The 27,455-nt window shown below is 34.1% G+C and overlaps 1 protein-coding gene across 4 annotated transcripts in view; it reads left to right on the top strand.

Annotated features, from left to right (window-relative positions):
* Nucleotides 1-27,455, top strand: part of Csmd3 (CUB and Sushi multiple domains 3) — a 928,259-nt gene that overhangs the window by 764,999 nt on the left and 135,805 nt on the right. For 2 of the 4 annotated variants that reach the window (XM_069991285.1, XM_069991284.1), the window contains 3 exons: nucleotides 24,169-24,282; nucleotides 24,796-24,891; nucleotides 26,462-26,665. In XM_069991285.1, coding sequence (XP_069847386.1) covers nucleotides 24,169-24,282; nucleotides 24,796-24,891; nucleotides 26,462-26,665 — 414 coding nt within the window. The remainder of the gene's footprint in view (nucleotides 1-24,168; nucleotides 24,283-24,795; nucleotides 24,892-26,461; nucleotides 26,666-27,455) is intronic. The other 2 variants (XM_069991287.1, XM_069991286.1) reach the window with 1 other exon arrangement.

Below are 27,455 nucleotides of genomic sequence, written 5' to 3'. Positions count from 1 at the left end.
AGAGTTTCTGCATGGCAAAGGACATAGCTAGCAAGATAAATAGAAAGCCCACAGATTAGGAGAAGATTTTCCTTAGCTATGCAACAGACAAGAGCCTCATATCAAAAATATAACTAGAGCTCAAAAACTTAAACCTCCCAATAACAAATCTTCAAAAACACAACAAACTCATTAATAAGTGGGCTGAAGACCTAAGGAGAGCCTTCTCTGAAGAGGAAATAAGAATAGCTGATAGACACATGAAAAAAATACTCAACATCTCTGGCCATAAAAGGATGCAAATTAAAACAGCATTGAGATTCCACCTCATCCCAGTTAGAATGGCTATTATCCAGAAATCTAATAACAATACATGCTGCAGGGATGTGGCCAAAAGGGGACACTACTACACTGTTAGTGGGAATGTGTACTTGTTCGAGCACTCTGGAAAGCAGTATGGAGGTTCCTCAAAAGACTAAACAAAGAGCCCACCTATGACCCAACAATCCCACTCTTAGACATTTCCTCAAATGACCACAAACAAACCCATACTAAAGCTACCAGCACAAACATGTTCATTGCAGCATTATTTATCATAGGTAAGATATGAAACCAACCTGGATTCCCCTCAGTAAAAGAATGGATGAAAATGTGTGTGTGTGTGTGTGTGTGTGTGTATACATATATATGTATATATGTATACATGTATATAGGTATATATATGTATGTATATACATATATATGTATACATGTATATATGTATATATATATATATATATATACACACACACACACACACACATATACAAACAATGGAGTTCTATTCTTCCACCAGAAAGAAGGATATTGATTCATTTGTAAGGAAACTTTTTACAGGAAAGACCTGTAAAAAATTATATTAAGAAAAGCAAACCAGGCCCAAAGAAATACAGGTTTCATGGTTTCCCTCATTTTTAATAAGTATTATATGTCTATGATATTATTAGCAGAGGCTCACAATAGCCCAATGGCTAAGTGCATAGGATCCTATATAGTGAAGCGTATCATAGTGAACTTCAAGAATTGAAAAGAAGATGTTCTTACAATGTTCTGTATGCAGTTATTTCTATTTTTTTCTTTCTGTTTTAGTGTTCTGTATCCTCTGTCTTATATATAAGCTTATCTGATACATGGAAGGGAAAGTGAATCACAGAAACATCACAGGAACAACTAGTGCATCAATGATACTCATTAGACACTATATTGGGAATGAACTTTACAACTTGGGGAGGGGCAGAGAGTGGAGAATAGTAAGTAGGAGAAAATGGGGGAGAGGGTAACAGTGTTTTTAAAAATGTACTCATTACCTTACTTATGTAACTGTAATCCCCATGCTCATCATCTTTACAATATTTTTTAAAGAAAAGAAAGCACTTTGAGATCTAGGGCTATGGATGGCTCAAAGGGAGAAAGCTTGCCTATCATTTGTAAGGCCATGAGTTCAATCCCCAGCAATGCAACAGCAACAACCAAAAGAGGGAAGAAATATGAGGAAATGATAAATTATAAAATATAAATTATAATCTGGAAAATGATGTTACTAGGCATTATCTGGTGCTTGCTTCACTTTTGGTTTGTTCTCACATAGGAGTAAATCTGAGTAATACAGTCTTTGGTGACTGGTCAGTCGATCCTGGAAGAAGAATACAGTTGTAAAGTATATCAAGTTTCACACTATGGGAAACAAGCATGGGTCAGCTCAAAAAAGTTTCACTTTGTAGGGAGAATAGATTTTACAGCTCAAGGTGGCCTTCATATATCTATTGGGTAGGGCTGTCTACAGAATTCATCCATCATTTCTCTGTTGTTTAAGCTCTGCCTCTCTAAAGAAATTAAACAGTAGACACATGCCATACCTCATCACCACTCATTTTTCTTTCTTCCCTTTTCTCTAAGTCATTACTTAACAATCTGCAACTTTTAGTGTGCTGCATGTTTTATGTATGAAACAATACAGTGAGAAACTTTTTTTCCTTCATAAAATTACTCTGAAAAAAGTTATCACTTCTGCAATACCTTGCCAGTCAGCTGAAAATAAACATAAAATTTAAAAAGTAAAGTTTTCTTCAACAATACAATTGAAAATGATATTTATACTTGCAAATAGAATCTATCTTCTAGGTTAACTCTTTAAACATCAAAACCAAAAGGAAAAAAAACAGGAGTCTGATATACAGAAGGGTACAGACTTTTTTCACTTTTGGTTGTCTAATTAATATTCAGTGACCAATAGTTTCATGATGTTTATTAACCACAAATATCTAAAGATTTTGCTTGATATCAGTAATACTTATATTATCTGCAAAGCCTGCCTGTGGCCTGCCTAACTTAGGGAACTGAATTTCCTAACTGTCATTATACAGGAATAGAAATTGATTCTTACCCATCTAGTATCCCTGTATAATAACCTCAAATGAAGTAAGATACAGTACACAGTACACACAAAGAACAAAGAAACAGGCACAGATGCAAACACAGATACAGACACACATGCACACACACACACACACTATACACAGAACTTTTTTTCTTTCCATTCACCTATTTCTCTTGGGAGAAGTTAATGCAGGATGCATAATCCATCTTAGAGCTGATTCCATCAATCTTTAGACCAGCGAACTGAGCATTAGCCAAAATCAGCACTCATCATCCATTGAAATTCAGAATCATACTAATACCTCACATAGGATTGTTTACCAAATGATTTACGTGACCGATTTGCTGTGTCTCTGAAGATATCTATCATCTGGGTGATAAATTCACATTCTTTTATAAATTCACATTCTTCTAATAAATTCCATTTTATAAACATTTATATATTTTTTATTTCAAAGCCAGATTCTGGGGCTGGAAATATTGCTCAAGTTGCAGAACAGTTACTTAGAATGAAGCTTTGAGTCCCACCTTCAACACTGGAAAATGAATATACTTAAAAATAGCACTTTCTTCCTCATCTTAATAAATATAGAGTATCAGATTCAAGACACATTTTGACAAGTTGAGAATGTACATTCGTACATGAAAATGCACAAAAGCTGACTCTGAATATCTTGAAAAATTAGTAATTATTTTACTTGATTTATAAAATGAAGAAGGTGAATCCTGCAACAGTTTTTTTTAAGCAGATAGCCTCCTCTATCTGAATGGTTTAGATGAAGAAGCTACTACAGTTGGTAATAACTACTTTCTCCTTTTCTTACCTTACCTTACATCTGTTTCTTTCATTGAACTATCTTATGGGTAATTACTGGGTTTGTCTGGGAAACATGTAATAGGGGAAAATAGGGAATTAGACTAGGGAAGTTAATTTTAAGAGCTCCCTGACACTGTGCAATTAATACCAGAGTTTCTATTCAATAAACATATTTAATTCTCCTGTCTGAAGTATGGAGGATAATATTTAAATGCATTATAATTCTTTAATAATATTTTATGAGAATATTATGCAAGTATTATTATGGATTAATACACTGCCTTCAATTTCACAAAATGAATGATTTCATTGGCATTCTTAGTATTTCATAAGAATTAAAAAATATAGCTGTTGCTCAGAATTGTATCCTTGATTTGTATTATTTTATGTAATCAGTCTACCAGATATTATCTTTTGTTAATTCAATCAGTTATTAAAGTGCAGAATCGTTCATCTCTAATTTATTTTGTCATTAAGTTCATAGACTAGCTATTCCAGAAATACTTTTACTGACCAATTCATGGGTAATTTCTAAGCTTAAGTTGCTTACTTAAAAGAGAGATGGAAAAAAGAGGGAGAGCAAGAAAGAGAGATGAAATGAGGTTGGGGTTGGGATCTAGAAATATGAATTACCAATTCAGTTCATGCTAGTTCCACTGCCAAACAACCTAACATAGCGAAGAAACATGGTCAGATTTACATCTTAGATTAACCACTTTCATTAGATGTAGAGAATTAATGGGAATTGCTGCAGATTTGTTCTAAGGAACATTATTGTGAGGTCACAGAGCACATAGGCCTAAATTGAAGAGTTAATGATAGAAATGGAGTGGAGATTGTCTACTAGAATCAGGAAACATTTAAGAGAGAATGATGATATGAATTTCAATTGTCTGAGGTTACTCAAGTAAGAAATTTCATAAGATGACCTGTAACTCACAGCCTTGTATAGTCTCAGAGTAGGTCATCAGAAATGTTAAGTGGATTGGGTAATTATGTAAACTCAACTAAATACTTTTTCTTTTCTTTTCTTATTTTTTTTGTCGATCGTGGGTACTGAACTCTGGGCCTTGGCGCTGTCCCTCAGCTATTCAGCTTAAGGCTAGCACTGTACCATTTCAGCTACAGCACCACTACCAGTTTTTCTGCTTATGTGGTACCTAGGAATCGAACCAAGGGCCTCATGCCTGCAAGGCAAGCATTCTACCACTGAGCCACGCACCCATCCCTCAACTGAACACTTTTAATTTTTGTTATTCTTTAAAAGCAATGTAGGACAACTCATTTCATCGTTATGGAAGCTCTGTCAGATATGATTGATAATTGCCTAGACAATACTGATTGTAAGACAAAACAAAATAAATGAAAAAAGAGAGCAATGCTGATACAGTATTTTTAACACCTGGTATTTTCAATGATTACAAGGTATTGTTATTACCTTAAAAGAGTGAAAGTGTTGTCTTACTGTTTCTGATTCTATTTTTTGATACATAATTGCAGTATCTACCTTCATTGCACAGATATGATGTGAATGACAAGGTAGAGCGATAAACAATATTCTTGAGTAGTGGAGAGAAACACTGAAATCACAATTTCCAAGTACAGTAATATCTTCTACGATTGAATGTGCACTGGATATAATGAGGTATATTTGAGCAAATCCTAACCTGATAAATGCAGAAGTGATAATCACGAGCATTGGGTTATAGCTGTCCATATCTATGTCTCTCCAATGTGATTGACCTTAGTGAAGATGAGTTGTTCAGACCATTCTGAACAAGAAACAGACTTCATATTATTTCTATTAAGCAATTCTTTGTAGCCATCAGACTTATCATTTACTCTTTTTTTTCCCCTCATGGTTACTTTTTATTGTCAAGATGATGTACAGAGGGCTTACAGTTACATAAATAAGGAAATAAGTACATTTCTTATACAACTTGTTACCCCTTCCTTCATTTTGTTCCTACTTTCCCTCCCCTAAACCATCCCAAGATGTTCAGATCATTTCAAACATATTGCCTTGTGAATATCACTGTTGCATTGGTTCTCCCTTGTCCTTTGTCTCACCATTCTGTTGTCTCCCTTCCCTTCCCTAATTCAGATAAACATATATACAATACCAGGGTGCCATTCAAATACAGTGACAATAGGGGATAACCATAGGGGAAAGAATATTCAAAAGAAACCAGAAATCATATAGTACATTAAAAATAACACCAAAAAAGCCCCTTGTGTCTAAGTCTTGGAGTTCATTTCAGTTAGCATTATCTTATATTGTCATATGTACATAGCTATTGAGATATCTGCTCAAACCACTAAGATGATCACTTGCTAGCCTTGGATTTTTCACTGGAACACTAAAATTGGTTTCTTCATGACAGCTCCATTACACTCAGCTGTTCTTCCACCATCTTCCTCCCAATCCTATCATTTACTCTTGAAGTTAAAAAATAAATAATAAATGTAGAGGCCAAATTTTGGTAAATGTCTTTTCCAGTTTTGCATGCGTGTAGTTAAAGCTTTACTCCATTACACCATTTTTTTATGCCATAAGACATTTCTCCTTATTTAAAATTTTTGCTACTATGATAACAAAGCCCCAGTCCTGCCCCTACCTAAAAATAATGTAATGTACTCCGAATGTCTAATTTACTTAAACACCAGCGTTCACTATAATAACTAAAAGAGGGTAACATTAAGAGGCTCTGGGTATGATTCCAATTTGCTGGAGTTTCCTTTGGTTAGGTGAAGTTTCAGTTTCCTTACCTCCCTAAGAATGGAATGTTAAGAGCTGATTCTTCAGTGATTGTCAATGAATTCTGAGATGGTGCATATTGAACTCCTATCAGCATATAGGTAGCAATGCAGCCATGGCAGACTGACAATACGCTTTCTTTGGCTTTGTTCCCTTGGCTCCTTCACACACTGCATGAAAGTTGAAAGAAATTTCCTAATGCATAAATTCTGTTCAAGGTAAACTAAAAGAAATTTAGGAGTCCAAAATATCACTTTGTATGTTGGCTATCCTCTGTAAATATAAAAAATATGCAAAAATGAAATTAGTGTAAAAGCCTGGTGTAAGATCACTACCATACAATTATACTCCAATCCCTTGGAGTTTTCACCCAAGATCTTAGTATGGAACTTCCTACCCTCTTGACTTCACCTCCAAATTACTCCTAGTTTATTGTAAGATTTTTTTCAATAATTAAAATGTCTAAATTTTATTTACAAGCCACATAAAACCATTTAGTGTGTTGAAACAATAGTTTTCAAGATCTTCTATTATTTTCAGAATATTGTATAACATTATATAGGTGATAATGAAGCCATTTCTCTATGGTTTCTTTACTATTTATTTCAGTGTTATCCAAGGTAATTTAACTATAAAGAATCTCTAACAACTAATTAGAAATAAAATTTGACTATTTACAATAACTGTTATTTAAGAAATATTGAAAAAAACCTCTTATAAAATAAATAAAATGAAATAGATCAAATAGTAAAATGGACCAAGCTTAGTCTACTTGGAAGAAATAAATAAATTCAGAGATGTTCATAGTTTACGCACTTTGGTTTCTTGTAGAAACTTCATTAAGCATCAGCTTTTAAATTAGCTGTACATGCCTATAATCCCAGCACTCAGGAAGCTAAGACACAAATATTGTTAGTTTGAAGCCAGCCTAGGCTACATGTGGAAGTGCTTTGTTTAAAAAGTAAAATTGTTTCATTGTTTTAAACACTTTAAACACACACACACACACACACACACACACACACACACACACACACACACACACACACACACACACACGATCATTTGTAAGCCAGGCTCTGGTAGCTCACACCTGTAATCCTAGCAACTCAGGAGGCTGAGATTTGAAGATCAAGGTTCAAAGCCATCCAGGTAGGAAAGTCTGTTGGGATTCGAGTTAATTAAGTTATATATAGGATGTTTCAAGTAATTGGAAATGTTTGGAAAACACAAGAAATTTGAATTTTTTATCAGTGAAACTTGAATACTTATCATATGGTAATTTAAGAGTTTTCATTCCCTTGAAAGCAGATGAAAAAGCCCATAATGCAATCAAGGCAGGATTATTATTAATGGGATAGCATCAATGAATTAATTAAATGAAGAACAAGAATATAGTCATTCTCAAAATACTTATACATACATTGCCATTTATAAATACTATAGTTCAGCCAGTACAAAAATACTTTAATTTTTCCTTCTCTATCTTAATGATTGACTTGGAAATGCTTTCTTCCTCTCTCTCTCTTTCCCTCTCTCTCTCTCTCTCTCTCTCTCTCTCTCTCTCTCTCTCTCTCTCTCTCTCTCTCTCTCACTTTCTTTCTTTTCTTTTCTTTCTGCCAGTCCTGGGTCTTGAACTCAGGGTCTGGGCACTGTCCCTGAGCTTCTTTTACTCAGGGCTAGCACTCTACCATTTGAGCCACAGTGCCACAGCTTTTTCTGTTTATGTGATACTGAGGAATTGAACCCAGAACTTCATGCGTGATAGGCAAGCACTCTACCACTAAGCCACATTTCCAGCCCTATTTTCTATAGATCTTTAGTAATTAAAATTTACCTTTCCCCCCCCCCCACCCCTCACAGTGAAGTCCCAAATCATGCTGGGGTATTTGTTTCTTACTTTTTTTTTGGGGGGGGGGGTCTGGTTGTGGGGCCTGAACTCTGGGCCTGGGCGCTGTCCTTCAGCTTTTCAGTTCAAGGCTAGTGCTCTACCACTTGAGCAACAGCTCCACTTTCCGGCTTTTTTTTCTTTTTGCTTATGTGGTGCTGAGGAATCGAACCCATGGCCTCAGGCATGCAAGGCAAACGCTCTACCACTGAGCCACCTTCCGAGCCCTTGTTTCTTACTTTTATTAATTGGAGCTTAAAATGCATTATTCTATAGGGTACCTCATGTGTAAGGCAAGAAATTAAAGTTAGATGATTGTTGCCTCTCTAGTATATTTAAAATTTGCTATCATTCTCATTAATTTAAATTATTTCAAAACAAATTGTTGTGTGAGTTAGTCTGCATTGTTTCAATGTGAACTTAACATTTTATTTTATTTTTTTTGGGGGGGGTCCGGTTGTGGGGCCTGAACTCTGGGTCTGGGCGCTGTCCCTCAGCTCTTCAGCTCAAGGCTAGCGCTCTACCACTTGAGCCACAGTGCCACTTCCGGCTTTTTGCTTATGTGGTGCTGAGGAATCGAACCCAGGGCCTCATGCATGCAAGGCAAGCACTCTACCACTGGGCCACCTTCCCAGCCCTGAACTTAACATTTTAAAATATAATCAACTGTATTCACTCACCCTTCCACTTTCCATTTTATTTTATTTTTTTAATGAGTGCATTTCTTATCAAGCATTATTGCCTCCTCCTTTGTTTCCCCTTACCATCCCAACTCCCCCCACCCCATGAGCCGTGCCAAATGTTGTAAAGTTATTTTCAACATAACATCTAGTACATCTCATTGTTGCTGTGGGTCCACCTGTATCCCTATTTAAACAATTTGTTTTTTTCCCTTCCCCTTGACAAATTATACCAACATCAAATACAGAGAAAACAGGGATTATACTGTGGGGGAGGGACATACAAAGCAACAAAGAAATATCTTATAAAAATGTTAGACACAATAGCAAGAAAGAAAATAAAAACATTTGAGTCCTTAACTTGGGGTTCATTTAGCTTAACATCAACTTATCTGACCATTTCTGCTTGTCTCATACATGTACTAGTTATTGCAAATAAGGGAAACCATGGGACCTATGTTTCTTTGGGCCTGGCTTACTTCACTTAATATAATTTTTTCCAAGTCTTTCCATTTTCTAACAAATGGGGCAATGTCATTCTTTCTGATGGAGGCATAGAATTCCACAAAACAACAGTTAGAATGGCCATAATCAATAACTCTAATAACAATAGATGCTGGAAGGGATGTGAACAGAAGGGAACCCTACTGCATTGTTGGTGGGAGTGTAAACTTGTTTAACCACTTTGGAAAGCAGTATGGAGGTTCCTCAAAAGACTCCTATGACACACCAATCCCACTTTTGGGCATTTACCCGAATGATCACAAACAAGACCATACTAAAGCTACCAGCACAACTATGTTTATTGCAGCATTATTTACCATAGCTAAGATATGGAACCAACCCACTTTCCATTTTATACTTGCCTTTACTACCATCGTTCCATAAACATAGATTCCAGCATCCTGCATTCATTTTGTTGAAGTCTATGTCAGTTGTTCAAAGAATTTATGGCCCTGGAATCTTCCTCTACTTATATCATACTGTTGCTCATAGGTCTGTGCATACATGTATATGATCCTGTGTATTTAAATATATTTACAACCTTGCTTGATCATATGAAAAAAAAATGTGTCCTTTGTACATCTGAGCCTGACTTACTTCATATTTTTTTTCCAGTACACCAATTTAAATTCTATTGCAGAAAAGTCTGTTGGGGAACAGAAACAATAAAAAACGGCCATTTGTCCAATCATGCAGTTTAATGTGTTCTTTGAACAATACATAATCTGCAGATAGATTCCAATAACTCCTTCATGCTCTGTTATGTGTTTGTGTATTCTCTGGGGAAGGTTTGAAAGAATCTGTGTAATATCTGATGATTTGGTCCAAAAGATTGAAGTTTTCTTTTCCAATTTATTTATCTTCATTCTTGTTTTCTGATTTGTTTGTATGGTTAAGATTACTACTACTATTATTGTCCCCATCCAATTTTTGTCAGTGGAAAAAATGAATGGCTAACTTTATTAATTTAAAAATCTTATGTTTATTTTGAAATATTTGAGAGATCTGAAGGATTATAAACTATAACATATTTATTTTATGTCTAGGTACACAAGTGATGTTATATATCCTAGCCTTGGGGCACGACACTTTATAGATCATCTTTACAAAAATCCTAAGGAGTATATACTACTTTTCAGATTAGGGAAAACATCCTCAAAGGCTTGGTATCTTGCTCAAGGTCACCCAACCAGTATGTAAAAAAGCCTGTCAAATCCAGGTTTGCAGGGGTTGCAAATCCCAGGCTTTTTGAGACTGACATTTTATTTTGTAATAATGACCCAAACAAAACTTACTTAATAAGCTCTGCTACTCTTTTGAATTCAAAATGTAGCCCGGGAAGTGCTGAGTCTACAGAACTTTTAGCACTTTATTTATTAAGAATACACCTTCATATAAATATGTATGTTTTCAAGATGACAGAAACGTACTGCTCTAATTATTGTGATAAATAATAATTTCATCACTGAGGGTAAATATATTTATAAATATATTTGAACCTATGTGCCCTCTTTCTCAAAAATCTATCCAATTATTTTCGTCTTTTTTGCTGAGTTCAGATTCTTTATCATGATTCTTTTTATTGTTTTGCTTGTTTTATTGTTATTGTAAAGATAATATTCAGAGGGGTTAGAATTACATAAATCAGGTAATGAGTACGTTTTTTTAAGTGTCACTCCTTCCCTCTTTTTCTCTCAGGTTTTCCCTCCACCCCCCCTTCTCCCACAAGTTGTATAGTTCATTATCAACATATTGTCTAGTGAGTATTGCTGCTGTGTTTGTTTACCCTTTGTCTCATCATTTTGGTGTTCTCCAGTCTCCTCCCAAAACAGATAAATTTATACAACACAAAAGGTACAGAAAACAAAAAACAGTGACAAAGGAGAAACAAAACAAAAACAAAAAACAAAATAACAAAAAACCTCTTGTTTCCATTTCTTGGAGTCATTTTATATGATTATATGTACATAGCTATTGAACTTTTGTGATCTCTTAAGAATAGACTCCTTTGATCTCACTGTATGAATATCTAGAGTCCTGTGTCATTTATCGTGTCCAGGATTCTTAATTATTGAGTTTTGCATTGGCAAGGTTTTCTCAATGATTTTCAACACTGATTTGTGTGATTGATCAATTGATTGATTACTGGTAGACAACTGACTGCTCTACTCTACCTGATACCAGTTAAGAGATCAAGTTCCAGAGAAATTTGTATTCCATTAATATAAATCATAGTCATTTCTTTTGCTTGTTTAGTGATGATTTTTGACACTTTTCTGAAATTATTTAAATTTCAGTGTCTTTTTAATTTCTAAAATTGAGATAATAGGGCCTATCTCAAAGGTTATTTGGAAATCTGTCTAGATAATATATTAAAATTTATCATGGTTATTTACAAATAGTAACAGTACCTGGACCCCAGGGGCTCATGCCTGTAATCCTAGCTACTCAAGAGGCTGAGATCTGAATATTGTGGTTCAAAGCCAGCCCATGGAGTAAAGTCCATAAGACTCTTATCTTTAATAAATCATCAGAAAACCAGAAGTGGCACTGTGGCTCAAGTGATAGAGCACTCGCCTGAGCTGAAGAGCTGAGGGACAAGACCCAGGCCCAGAGTTCAAGCCCCATGACTGACCCAAAAAAATAAATAGCAACTAATAGTATAATAGTAATTAATATTTAATATTATCTTTTTGAAATTATGTTTATTTATTTAGTACCTAAGTATACGATATATTCCATTTTTCAATTTCTTTTTTTTTGTGTGTCAGTTGTGGGGCTTGAACTCTAGGCCTGGGCACTGTCCCTGTGCTCAGCTCAAGGCGAGCACTATACCACTTGAGCCACAGCACCACTTGTGCTTTTCTAGTGGTTTATTGGATATGAGTCTCATGGACTTTCTTGCCTGGGGTGGCTTTGAACCGTGATCTTCAGATCTCAGCCTCCTGAGTAGCTAGGATTACGGGTGTGAGCCACCAGCGCCCCACTTCCATTAGTTTCTTACAGTAAAATTCTTTCACTTTTTTCTGTGTATTTTTAATGGACTATAGTACATCAATGTAAATGTTATTGCATGATAGATTTATATTTGCTCTAAAAATAGGAATGCTTAGGATTCTTTCTGAATTACTATGCATTACACACAGTAAGGCTAGAGCTTATATTAAATAAATGACAAGCTGAAAAATCCTAAAGAAATCTTGTCCTGTGATATACTTAAACAGCTATAAATTCTGCAATAAAGTACCTTAAGTCATTGGAACTCAAAGGTGAGGGCAAGGTGTGGTATATACGGAAGCCACTCACAGTGAAATTATAAAAAATAATGAAAATAAGAACTAGAATTTAATTCCATATGGAAAACAGAGAAACAGAGCTTCCATGATTATCTTGGGAACTACTGAACCCAGAAATTACACATAGAACAATTATCTGTACTTGGAGTTATAAAGAAAACTCGGAAAAAAGATGACAGTGGTATTTTTGTCAATTAAATTTTACTTTATTTTGTTCTCTTTGTTATCAAAAGACACTTTTTATTATTATTTTAAAGATGACTTACAGAGGGGTTGCAGTTACAGAAGTATTTAATGAGTACATTTCTTATTGAATAGTGTCACGCCTTCTCTTGTTTTCTCCCAGGTTTTTGACTCCTGACCCCCTTCCTCAACAAGTTGAAGAGTTCATTTTCAATGTAGTGTCTAGTATCGCTGGTTTCATGTGTTCACCCTTTGTCCCCCTTGTCCTTGTGTTCCCCCTTATCCTTCTCAAAACAGATAAACTCACTCAAGACAAAAGGAGAGAGAGAGAAAAAAAGCAAAACAAAACAAAATAAAGCCCCCAAATCTCTTGTTTTCATTTCTTGGAGTTCATTTCAATAAATGTCTGTTTATATGATAATATGCATTTGCTTGCTTAGTGATGATTTGTGCCTATTGAGCTTCTGGGATCCTCACTTAAGAATATCTCATCCATGTGTATTTTTTCTTTTATAAACCAATGTGTTTACTTTTAGATGTATAGGAGTATTCTAAATTAGAAAAAAACATGTAACATGTTCTTTGGATCTGGCTTACTTCACTTAATATATTTTTTTTCCAAGTCTTTCCATTTCCTTATGAATGGGCAATGTCAGTCTTTCTAATAGAAGCATAAAATTCTATTGTGTAGATAGATAGGTAGATAGGTATGTAGGTAGGTAGGTAGACAGATAAATAGATAGAGGCCAGGCACCAGGAGAATGAGATCTGAGGATCATGGTTCAATGCCAGCCCGGGCAAGAAAGACTGTGAGACTCATATCTCCAATAAACCACTCAGAAAACCAGAAGTGTTACTGTGGCTCAAGTGGTAGAGTGCTAGCCTTGAGCTGAAGAGCTCAGGGACAGTGCCCAGGTCCACAGTTCAAGTCTCATGACTGACAAAAAAAAGGCAGATAGTAGATAGATAGATATCACATTTTCTTGATCCATTCATCCACCGAAGATGTCTGGGTTGATTCCATATCTTGGCTATAATAAACATGCTGCATTGAACATGGTTTTACTGAAAGATATGTTGTGGTTTTATTGGTGTCCATTTGGGTAAATGCTCATGAATGGGATTTCTGTGTGATAAGAGATTCTATGTTTAGTCTTTTGAGGAACCTACAAAACTGCTTTCCAGGGTGGTTGAACAAGTTTAGATTCCTACCAACAGTGCCTTTCAGTTCTCTTTGGCCACATCCTCACCAGCATATTATTGTTAGTTTTCTTGATAATGGTCATTCTAACCCGGGTGAGGTGAAATCTTGATGTTTTTGATTTGCATTTCTTTTAGGGCCAGAGATGTTGAACAAATCTTCATTTGTCCATCAACACCAAACTTGAAAGTCTATTACTAAGCTGTAGTCATAAATATAGCTTGGTATTACCACAGAAATAGGCCTAGGGACAAATGTAAAATGATAGAAGACCCAGAAATAAACCCACAGACCTATATCCATCTAATATGTGATAAGAAATTCAAAAACAGCATGGAAGAAAAACTTTCTCTTCACCAATGGTGCTGGCAGAATTGGCATATATTAGATAGAAAGAGAGAGAGATAGATAGATAGACAGACAGATATAAATATTGAAAACTGTAGCTAGATTCTTCACCAGAATAAATTCCAAATAGATCAAAAACCTCAATGTAAGGCCAGATACCATGAAAATATTACAGGAAGGGTGGGGGGAACACTAGATCTTCTAGACATGGGTAAAAACTTCCTAAATAGGGATAGGAAGGGGAAACAAAGGAGGAGGCAATGATGCTTGATAAGAAATGTACTCATTACCTTGTTCATGTAATTGTAACCCCTATGTACCGTTTTTTCACACACACACAAAAAATGATCCAGAATCACAACAAGTGAAAGAAAGACTGGATAAATTGCATCCAACTGAAGGATTTTTGCATGACAAAGACATAGCTAGCAAGATAAATAGAAAGCCAAAAGAATAGGAAAAATTTTTTACTACCTATGTATCAGACAAGAATTTCATATTTAAAATATCATTAGAACTCAAAAAATTAAACTGAAAAAATAAACCCTCAGAGAAAATAACCCAATTAATAAATGGGCTAAAGACAAAGAGACACTTCTCAGAAGAAGAAGTGAACATATTTTTTCTTACAAATAAGATTCAGGTTCAGATTTTATACAGTAAGTATAAAAGAGAGATCAATCAGAAAAAAAATGCATGGTATTGTTTGTGATTCCACTATGATCAAACTAACTGTAAATCAATTTTAGAAAGTAAGAGAAATAGAACAAGACATGGTTGTTAGGTAAAGTAAATAAATTCTTGTTAATTTTGTTACATCTAGTACTACATTATGCCTATTTAAAACACTTATCAGTTAGAAATAAACAATATGTTTATAGAAAAAAGATACAATGCCAGGATTGCTTTAAAGTATACCAGTATTGGGGACATAATGGGGATAGGAAAAATAAAACAAGATATGTCATGGGTGTTTATTTTTCAATTCTCTCTGATTGCTGTAAATTTGAAAATGGCCATAATTGGGACTGGGGGTTTAGCCCAGTGGAAGGGCGCCCGCTCGGCGCATGCAAGGCCCTGGGTTCAGTCCTCAGCCTTGGAAAAAGAAAAAAGAAAAAGAAAATAGCCATAATTTTAAAAAAACACATTGATCTAAATGATAACCCAAAGAAAATATTTTCTTATGTTCTACATCTGTCTACCTCATTGGGATATGGAAAATACATTTTGGAAATATGTAGGAATAAAATGTAGGGATGATTACAGAAAAAAACCCAGTCCTTTAAATTGAAAATGAGCTAATAGTAAAAAGAAATGTTAATAAACTGTGCTAACACTTTCAACTTGCAATCATGAAGTAAAATTGCTTATTGTGTTTTTCTTGATTTCATTGATTTTAAATACCAAATTAATTCTCAGCTGCTGGGAAATGTTGCAACTGCCAAATTGCAGATAAAGTGTTTGCTTGCAGTTGAACAGACAGTTGCTCATGGAACAATTAAAGAAAATTGAACTATATTTTCATAAGTTGGTTCATGAAATGTTTGTATGTTTAAAATTTGTCAAGTTGGCAGTTTTGAAATTTTGGTTGTAGGCAAATGGCCATTAGACAGAGTGAAACTTAGTACTGGAGAATTTGAAAAGTCAACATTATGGATTTAAGTCAGGACATTTACTATATAGATTGGTAGAAATATCACAACATAAATTGTGAACAGGAAGATGTATTAGAACATCATTTCCTATAGTACATTAAAATAGATACAAGTTCTGAGAGCTACTAAGTAACAGGACAATTGGTTACTAAAATACATAAAATAATTACTTCCTAAGTATTAGAAAATATCAAAACATATTAGGATTTTGGCATGTTAATTTTCAGATGCCACATCATCTCTTTACCGTATTAGCTGTTGCTATGGCACTTTTAGTGATTTTGATAGATAAAAATGTGTTCTTGTTTTATAGAGTACAGTATGATTCTGCAGGGAGATTTTGATTGAACCAAAATAAATAGTTTATGTTATATATGGTATACCATCATTGCTTTGAAGAATGGCATCTCCTCATTAACTAATACTTTATAGCCATTATAGTGTAACAAAAACTTTGACTTGGTGTGAAGAAAACATCACTGTTCCAAAAACCTTAAGGAACATTTTGACTTATTATTGTAGGAATGAATCTTCTGTCTAAATTTTCCTAGTGTGAAACGGTGTTTGTAAAGTATTTAGCTTGTGTTTAATTTCTTGAGCCTTGAAAAAGTATAGTACGTTGGTTGGTTTCATTTCAAATAACTTTAAAAGTTCTGCCTTTTGAATGCTTGATTCTGAGAAGAAATTTTATAGCATAAAACTTTAGTTCATTCTTTTTCATAAAATTGAACTTCAATTGAATGCCTTATAATCATTTTCACATAGCAAGGATGAACCAGGCATGGTAGTTCATATCTGCGGTCCTTGCTACTTGAGAGGCTGGCATGGATTAGATGGTACTTGATGCTCACACAGGCATAAAGCTATCAAGACCTTAGATCAGCAAACAAGATATATGTTGGTATGTAAGTGTATTCCCAGTTACTGAAGAGAGGAAGAGATAAGAGGATCTTTGTCCAAGGCAAACACCAGAAAAACATGTGAGAATCTATCTAAAAAACTAACCTAAAGTAAGCTAGACTGGAGAAATGAATCAAGTGGAAGAGGGTTTGCTTAGCAAGTGCAAGGTTCTGAGTTAAAATTTTACTACTATTAATAAACAAACAAATGAGAAAGCCTTTATAATCCAGAGCTATCAAAGTGATCCTAAAGTACAGCCTTGTAGCTATTTACACAATAAATATTTTTGTCAACTCAGTCTATAGAGAGCAAAGATTTTCTATATGCTGCAGATTTGAAAGAGCTGTTTGGCATGCATGAGACCGGTGGAGAATATTGACAAAAATCATCCTAAAATATTGTCTTAATATACTCCTGTGGATAAACATATGAGGCAAATTGCATAGGAATTCAGATAAACTTTGATACCATGTCACCAACACTAATTTTGTTCTGCATTCATACATAATCAAGTGTCTTTATGAAAGCATCTTTGATTTGGATCTTTTAATTTTCATTCTGGTACATTGTGTGCACATGTGTATTTCATCTTTTCTGTGTTAGTAAATAGAAGAAGGCACAGAAAATGGGTGGCTTCTTATAATTTTTTAGCAGAGGGAGGAACCAGCTGAGTACGAGATAGATTTATAAATCCTGGGATGCAAAACAATGTGAAGCTTTGGCAGAAGAAACATGACATATTTTGAGAACCAAGCAGATATTTAACAGAAATTGATCATTTTTTCCATTATTATGTCCTATCCATATCTCTTTCCTTCTGCATGGAAGTTGGATAAAGTTTCAATGCCTTTATAGCAAGGAGATTTAAGATATAGGTAGGAAACAAAAATAGATTAGAATGAGCTTTCACCTTGTTCTTTTCTGAACCCAAATAGGAAGCTGATAATTACAGTTTCCTCTTCTACTCAGAAGAAGAGAATGTGAAATCAAGGAGACAGAGAAGAGCATAGCCATTTTTAAGTGGTGAGACAAATTAACCTTGATTAAAACACCCTTTAAGACAATTAGTCCTACCATTTGTTCTAATGCGTATAAAGAAGCACAAGATGAGAAAAGATATTCTGACACTAAAGCACAATTTGACTTGATCAGTGAAATTTCAGATTGAATCAGTACAAAGCTAAGTGGTTGGTAAAAATCTGTAATATTTATTACTATATGGGTCACTACTCTTTTCCATCTATATGTTTACATAACTTCACTTTTTGTCTACTATTTTTATTTTTTATTGCTTGATAAAGATGATATACAAACGGGTTATGCTGTTACATATGCCAAGTAATGAGTACATTTTTTGATAATATCACTCTTTCCCTCTCTATCTCCCAGTTATTTTTCCTTTTTTTCCCTTTCATACCCACCCACAAGTTGTATAGTTCATTTTCAACATGATGTCCAATGAGCACCACTGCTGCATTGGTTTACCCTTTTTTTCTCCCCAATTTAAGGATAAAGGAAGTGAAGTACAGAAAGCTGAATAATTTTTCATGGATTTCTTTCTAGATCTCTTCTATAGTCAGCTTTAGGAAATGCCATAACATCAGAAGAAGCCATTTCCCAACAATAAAATGGTTATTTGAAAACATTAGTCATCATATCTGCTCAGCTATGAATGCTGACAGTCTTTAAAGTAATTACTTCCATTTTCATTTTCTTTATTTTTGTCTTTATTCTGAGTGTGGGGGGGCAGTAAGGGGGTTGAAGTCAGAGCCTCATGCTTTTATGGCAAATACTCTACCATTTGGTCCGTACTCCACACCAACTTTGTTGTTTGTCTCATACTTCCACTTATTTGCCTAGGCCTACGCCTAGCATCATGCCTTCCTAACCTACATGTCCTACACAACTAGAATCATAAGTTCCTACCAGCATGCCTTATTATAGTTGGAAATTGAATGAAATTTAATTTTTATCTCAGGCTGACTTCAAATCATGGTCCTCCTGGTATCAAATACTGGGGATTAATTGTGTGAACAAATATGTCCCTCCTCTCCTCTCCAATCATCTCTTCCACTTGTCTGCTGTCCCCTCCCATCTCAGGCCTCTGTGGATCTAATCTCAGGCTTCAAACATGCTAGCCAGTTGTGCTACCAGTACACTAACTCCCCACCTGGTTTAATGTATTTTCATGGACCAAAGGTGCCTCATATAATTAATATAACTTCATCTTTACTACTATGCGGAGGTACTATTCTGCTTTTCCTCACAATATTTAAAGCTCTCTCCATCAGAACAAATTTTTATTATCATTATTATTATTAAGTGGTTGTAAAAAGAGGTTACAATTCCATAAGTCAAGTTATGAGTACAGTGCATCTTGATAATGTCACTCCTACCATTTTTCTCCACCATTACTTTCACCCTCCCATTCCTAGTCTCAAGTTACATAGTTCATTTTTTCCATAATATACAATAAGTGTCAGGACAAACTTTAATCAAACCTGAAATGAGTACTTTTTTTCTAGTTATGTTTTTTTATTATAAAAATACCCTACAGAGGGGTTGCAATTACATGAGCAAGGTAATGAGTACATTTCTTATCAAGCATTATTGCCTCCTCCTTTGTTTTTCCCCTACCATCCCTTCTTACCATCTCCACAACTACATCCCCCTCCCCTAAATTGTAAAGTTTGTTTTTCAACATAGTGTCTTGTGCATCTCATTGTTGCAATGGGTCAACCTGTATCCCTATTTAAACAATTGTTTTTCCCCCCTTCACTCCCCAAATTATACCAACATGAAATACAGTGAAAACAAGGGTTATACCATGGGGGAAGGACATACAAAGCAACAAAAAGTCACGTGGTACCTTATAAATATGTTAGAAACAATAGCAAGAAAGAAAAACCAATTGTGTACTTATCTTCACAAACAAGACCATACTAAAGCTACCAGCACAACTATGTTTAGTGCAGCATTATTTACCATAGCTAAGATATGGAACCAACCCAGATGCCCCTCATTAGATGAATGGATCAAGAAAGTGTGGTATAGATACACAATGGAAAATTCTACGCCTCCATCAGAAAGAATGACATTGCCCCATTTGTTAGGAAATGGAAAGACTTGGAAAAAATTATTTTTAAGTGAAGTAAGTCAGGCCCAAAGAAACATAGGTCCCATGGTTTCCCTTATTTGCAATAACTAGTAGCAGAAAAGATCAGATAAGATGATGTTAAGCAAAATGAAATGGTTTTTCTTTTTCTGCTAACATGTTTGAATTCAGGGACTGACACATGATCCTTTTTTGTCTATCTTCCTGTTGTGGGACTGAAGCTCTACCATTTATTTCTATATCAGCAGATTTTGCTGATTATCTTAGAGATGGAGCTTTTCAGTTATTTTGGCCTGGCAGTCCTTGAACCACCATACTCTGGATTTTAATTTCTTCATAGCAAGGATTATAGGCACCTGGCTTACTAAAACTTCTCAGATATCCTTACTTATTCACCACCTTCTATAGGATCTATTAGATTATTTTCTTTTTTCATGTTACACTCAAATTATGAGTTTGTCCCTTCTCCTACTAGCTTGCCACTGGGCTGCTCAGAGTTACTTGCTTTTGAAAGAAAAAGACAGTAAACAAGGTTGGAAACAAATTTTATTTGCATAAATTCAATCTTCATGTTTAATTCAATAACTCTGCTCCTGATCACTGAATTACAGTAATCATGTCCATATTTGTTTTATTATCCTCACTTAAAGTTAATTAATTTCTAAATCAGTGAGCCTCGATTAAACCAGCTATTTATTTTGATGGCACAAAAATTTAATATGACTTCCAAAATTTTGGGTTTGTTTAGACAGTAGTAAGAAAAACTATTCATTCACTTGATAGAGAATAGAATCACGGGATGCATTCAAAATTATCAATCTAGGTATGAGTCACAGCTGTGTGGTTTCATGGCAGGGCAGAGATTGAAATCAACTCCAAAAAAGAAAAAAAAGAGAAATCTATAGAGGAGGAATAGAATGTGAGTGAATACATACAAAATTACTCAGAGGAAAATGAAGGATATTAGAACATTCTGCCCTGTTCAACTTGGCAACAGTGTTGCTGAAGACAGCTGGGATGATCAGCAGTCCCCTAGAGTATTGTGTATTGTTTTGTGTGTGTGCGTGCACTCGTGTGTGTGTGTGTGTGTGTGTGTGTGTGCGCGCTCGTGTGTGTGTGTGTGTGTGTGTGTGTGTGTGTGTGTGTATGGAGGGGTAGATAAACTCCTGGTAAAGCAGCTTGACAGGTTCTTGTTAAATTGAACAGGGCACAAATAGAAATAGAAGGAAGAATATAGTTAGAAATTAGTTTGAAGCCTAATGAAAGTTTGGTCAAGAAGATACACATTGTCATTGGTGATGGAACCTTGAGTCATATTGCAGAATTCAGTGCAGAAAAAGGTTTAAAATTCTTAGTTTTTCTGCTTATTCATGTTCAAAGCAAATGTACACTTCCAGGGAATCTATTATAGAGCAGGAAGCCAATGCTTATAGAAACTTTGTTAAATAGAAAATATCACCAGCAAATCTTTCCAGTAAGTGGAAGCTTTCATCTGTATCCTGACTGAGTATGATTAAGCAATGTTACTTGTTAAAATAATCTTGGTTGATTTGAAAAGAAGATTAGATAGATGTGATAGATACACATTTCCCAGCACATAAGAAAAGACAGTGAATTAAGACAAATTACAGAACTTGAGGGTTCCCTTTTATTTCTTAAAATATCTGCCTGAGATGGTGGAATTTGGTTCAGGACTATAACATTAGTTTAATGATAATGTGTAGGAAATTAGATCACTACCATCGATCCTGATTCCTTATGCTATGAAATGCATCATTAAAGTGGTACTTGGTAATTTTATCTTTGATATAATGATTCCTACTCTTGCAGAGTAACTTGTTTCCTAAATGCAACTATTTTTTCACTTAAAATGTCAGTTACTCACTTTAATAGAGAGTTACATCGCAGTTAAGGAAAAGTAGATTATTCATTGCTTAATAAGGCATGGTTCTATACTCCATTCTCCAAGTCCTATTCTTCCCAGTTTTCCCTACCCTCATCTCAGAGTTACTATAACAAATTTAGACACAAACTGCTAACAATACTCAGATCAGTTTTTCTTACTTATTAATTTTCTAACTTATTAGTTTTCTTACTTATTAATTACTCCATTAATTACAGTTATGCTGTCAATGTATTCAATTTGTAATCCTCAAAAAAAATCTGTCAATCTATAGTGAAGCAACAGTTGAGAAGGGTCCAATGGAAGGGAAAAGCATATGCAACCCTCTCTTTATCCTTGAAGAAAACTCCAGGAAACCAATTAGTATGATTTTGATATTAGTAAATGTAAAGGTTTGCTTGGATATCAATATGTTTCCTGGTAAAGTAGTTTAGATACTAAGAGTAGAAAAGTTCAAGTATGTAAAAGTTGACTCATTGATTGTCAAAAATGTTTAGAGAAAAAGTGGCCTAGGTTCTTGTTGCACAGTGTTTTTGATAAAGTGAAGTTCTTGTATTTAAGCATTTTTTTCTTCTCCCAGTGTGGGATATCATTTGGTAAGCCTAAGGTAACATCTATATTGCATTAGAAACTTTTTGTGCTTGGCTATGCTGTTCCTGAGTCTTGAACTTGAGGCCTGGACACTGACCCTGAACTTCTTTTGCTCCATCAGCAATAATTTGGTAATTTATTGGAGATAAGAGTCTCATGGACTTTTTGCTCCAACGTGGCTTTTAACCGTGATTTTCATGAGCAACAAGTCCCCAGCTCATTAGAAACTTTTGAAGAGCCATCTGAAGATAGATTATGTGAACATCATGAATGCAAAATTAGGAAAGAAAACCTTACTGATTTTATTTTGGGGAGTGTTTCTTTCAAAATAATTTAGGATTAGATGCACCAAACTCAGCATCTTTTAAGTCTAAACACTCTCTCTCTCTCTCTCTCTCTCTCTCTCTCTCTCTCTCTCTCTCTCTCTCTCTCTCTCTCTCTCTCTCTCGATAGATAGATAGATAGATAAATAGCTTGCAAAACATGGAAACCTACGTTTATTTTAATAGCATCTAGGAAATATTTTAAGGAGGATTATTTATTAAAAGGCAAAATAAAGAGTTTTAGTTGTCAGAAAATCTTCTATACAATGGCACTGTTTCTAGTGTGTTCATTTTCATTTGTTCCACAAAGAACTGGACTGAGACCACCAGCTTATTTTGCAGGCCAAAATGCAAGGGTAGCTTTGTTTGCAGCATTATATGTATGCCTTTGTTCATTGACAGAGCTCAGCATGTTTCCTGTGGACATGAAGGTTTTCAAAGGGACAAGTGAGGGTTATTCATGACCTTAACTTGAGGTGTAAAATATGAAACAGGATTTTTTAAAATATGTGCATGTTATACACAGACAACCTATCATTTAATTCAAGCAATGTGCTTCTGAATATATAAAAGTTTTCTTGCTTTTACGTGAATAATCTTCAGGAATGCATTATCTTTTAAGTCTTGTGTTTTTTTCTATTCAGTAACATATTTTAAGGATAATCATTATTATTCATTTCATTTTGCAAAAAAACACAGAGGAGATTTCTCTCTACTCTTGAGTGGGTTCTTTTTTTTTAGTTATAGTTTGGGTAGCGTTCACAGATAAATTTACTATATAATTAAAGACAAGTAAATATAAAATTAAAAATAATAATTTATAAAGCTCTCTTGGTAAGTACTTCAGAATTGTTCTTACCATGAATAAACATTCATCTTGTGAAATTCTATAACATTTTAATTGATTAGCATATTTATAGAATGTGTCTTACCATAGGCAAGAGATAAATAAAAAAAATGTTCAGGAGTCATTTTGAATTTTGTGTGTAAATTAAAGAATATCCCTAAAAAAAGCAATCTTGATATATTTTCTAGTGAAAATATTGTTCATAATAGAGTACCATTTTAAGAGTAACCTAGAAAATTTCCCCTAATTAAAACCTTGCTTTTCTCATTGAAGGAGGAGAAAAAAATTAGAAAAAGAGAAGAGAGTCACAAAGTGTAAAGAACCAATCTATTATCAGGAAAACAAAACAAAACAAAAACAAAAAAAAATCTAATCTACCATTGGTAAAAACAAAACAAAGTAAACTCCAAACTGGTTACTTTTAACTATTTAATCACAACAATTTCATGCTTTGTGATCTAAATTCCATGCCATCTCTATTTTTCTTTTTTAGATGTAGTCTTTTTTATACATTTTATTGCCTTTATGCCATGGTCATTAACCTATGACATGGAAATCCTTGTGTCAGGAAGATTAATCAATTGGCACCTCTTCTCTCTGAAAGCTAGAAAACTAAACAAAAAGATGACTATTATATTGTAATACTTTGTTCTCTCTCTCCTCCTCTTTCTATTTTTTTGTTTTTGTTTTTGTTTTTTGTTTTTTTTTGTTTTTGTTTTTGGATGGTTGGTGATTTGTTTGCTTCTCCGGGTTCCTGTTGATCAGTGGTGTTTGGCCAGTTTGTATTTTTCCAGACATCACTCCACGATGTTGTTGAGGTGTTTGATGGGCCAACTCCGCAATCTGCTCTGTTATCCTCCCTCTCAGGATCCCATTCAGGTATCCTTTCACAGAACTGCCGTGCCTCAGGTGTTGATTAAAGATTGACAATGATTAGTGCTGTAGATGAAGTTGAAATTTATGTCATCAGTAGTAGAAATAAAGTAAAATGCAAATAGAAACGCATTTTTTTAATTTTTTAAGAATTTAAACAAAATGGATCAGTAACTAAGAAGCTTGAGAAAAATAGAACCAACAATTTTCTGGGATTGTAAACAAATAAATATAAGATTTAATCACAATTTGTGGTGTTTAATATAATATAAAATATTTAAGGATTCTTTGAAGAGTGAGAAAATATCTATTAACATGTAATTAAAAGCTTTCTTTTGAAAAGATGATATGTGTAGCTGAGCCCAAAGAAACAATATATTGTTAAAGACAGGATATTTTAAAGTAATTTGATAGTAAATAGATTGACATTTTTCAAATGACAGTGTAAACTAATACAATTTGTTAGGTATACTGAATGGAAATTATTTATGATATCTTAGTGTTTGTTTTGTTGAGTAGGAGAAACACTTCCACTGAGTTCAGGTAATCAGATCACAATTCGATTTACTTCAGTTGGACCAATAACAGCTAAGGGATTTCACTTTGTTTACCAAGGTAAGTGACCCTGTAGTCTAGAAACACTCTAAGGAATGATATCAAATTCCATGCTTTGCTCAGAGTGTTCAAGTAATATAATCTTCATAACTGTCAAGGAGAGGTTAAGGTTTTATTTGGAACAGGTTTTCCCCTGTACCTTCCCTTTCCCCGCCCATTAGAGCATGGTTGCTTTGAACAGATTAAAGCATGACTCCCTGCTCCCATCATGATTCTCAACTCCAGCATATGATTTCCCTCCTTCCCAACATATTGTTTTCCAAACATCGATGTTTATTGACAGCTCTTCACTCTACATTTTCTGTTCTCCTTACAATCCAGCACTGTACATTAATAAAACAAAAATACATACAAGTTTTTCACAGTGATGAATTTAGAAAAGCCAAAGACATTATCAGTCCATTCTACAATTATCCTTTCTTGTTTTCTAAGGACAATTGAAACTTTCCTCACCTTTCTTAAGGGTTTTGCACATTAGAACTCCTTTATACAGTTCTTTTCTTGACATTTATAAACAGCCAACAACCTTGCCTATTATCATTAAACTAAATCAATAGCCATTATTGGAAATAATTTAGATATCATGGAGTAGCTCTTCTCCAATGTATCTTGAACTATATTCCTTAGAAATATATTGAAATTAGCGATATGAAATTTTTATTTAACTCTTTAACCTATTTATCACTTTGCTATACATTTTATTCTCTTATTTTAACTACAACTTTTTTTCTATAAATAATGTATGATTCTAGGAATTTAAAAAGGCACTAAAATTTAGTTATATTTACTCAAGTCACATAATATGAATTTATTCATTTGGAATGAATCTACTTGGAATTCATCATATCATTTCTTGGACTCTTCTCAATCGCTCTAGTCACATTTGTGTGTCTTTTAAAAAGAAAAAACATCCTGTTATCATTCTATTTTATTAAATTAAAAAGTCAGTATTATATGATATGCAAACTGTAATAGCAATTTTAAAATTGATGTATGCTTACTAAAGTGATAAATTTTATTGTTGTTAATCTGTCTGACTTACATACTACTTCCACTGAATGTAGCTATTTTCTTCCTCAATAGCAAGTATGTTTTGAAAACTAAATTTGTGAACTTATTATAAAAAATAAAATGTTTTTGCTGCTTTAAAAACTGTGTTTTTGAGGACCAAGTACTGAAAGGAAAATGATGTAATATGAAACATATATTTGTACTTGGTATTCCAAGTTATAAAGGATAAAAAGTTTCACTTTTAATCAATAAATTCTAGTGTTAAACTAAAATTATTTTATAGTATAAATAAGACTGGTAAAATAAACAAAATTGACATAATTTATGTTGTTTAAAAGATGAAAGTTAAAACTTTTCTAATATAAGTCATGATGACAATGGCTGTATTCATTTTACATTGTATCTTATTACAATGGGATTTAATACTTTTATCAATGTATAAATTGTTGATTGAAATTCTGACAAAAAGTAGATTTTGAAGTGTGTGTCATGAGTTACATTTTACAATCTATTTTCTCTAATGAATGTGGAATCAAAATCAATAATTATTTCTACACAGCTGTCCCTAGAACAAGTTCTACACAATGTAGTTCTGTGCCTGAACCAAGATTTGGAAGAAGGATTGGCAATGAATTTGCAGTTGGTTCATTGGTTCTCTTTGAATGTAATCCTGGATATATTCTCCATGGATCCACAACGATTAGATGTGATACAGTCCCCAACTCATTGGCCCAGTGGAATGACTCGTTACCTACATGTATTGGTGAGTATCCAAGCTTCTTGGAGTTATTTTAGATTATTTCTCATTATTTTCAATTTAAGGGAAAGAGTCCTTCGCCTGCACTATTTCTTTTAAATAATAAAATATATTGTCAATAACTAGCGGTATAAAATAGATCTCTTGAATATATTGTACCACTATAACTGTCATTTTGTATCCTTTATCTGAAATCTTCTCTCAATCAACTCGGATTTTTTTGATGACCATTTCACTGTCTTTTTCTATGAGATCAATACTTTCACATGCAATATGTAAGTCCATATTGTCTTTCAGTTCCTGGCTTATTTCATTTAGCTAGCATTCATGTTGTAAATAGTAGAATTTTCTTTTGATAGTGTGTGAATAATAATAATCAATCATGCACATTAAGCACACTTTCTTCATCCACTCAGCAGTAATGGACATTTAATTTGCTTTTATTTCATGGCTTCATGGGACTGTAAATGTCTCTGAGATACTGATTTCATTTTCCAGCAGTGAGATTGCCATAGTACATATTAAACATAGTTTCGTTTGGGGGAATTTGCATAATACTTTTCAAATGTTCTGAATATATGCGTCCTTCCAAAACTCATGTATTGAAACTCTAACCCCCAAGGTGATGGTACTATGAGGAGATGCCTTAAACATGTAACTAAATTATAAATTATAAAGACCGAGGCCTGTGAATAAAATTATTATCCTTGTAAAAGGAAATCCTAGAAATTACAATAACCCATTTGCTCTCCCTCTCCCTGCTACTATTTAGTGTTAGACACAGCCAAAACAGAGT

This window comes from Dipodomys merriami, unplaced genomic scaffold (assembly GCF_024711535.1).
Source record: "Dipodomys merriami isolate MVZ:Mamm:240054 unplaced genomic scaffold, mDipMer1.0.p SCAF_4, whole genome shotgun sequence".
NCBI classification, from domain to species: Eukaryota; Metazoa; Chordata; class Mammalia; order Rodentia; family Heteromyidae; genus Dipodomys; species Dipodomys merriami.
This window is presented reverse-complemented; position numbering and strand designations above follow the sequence as displayed.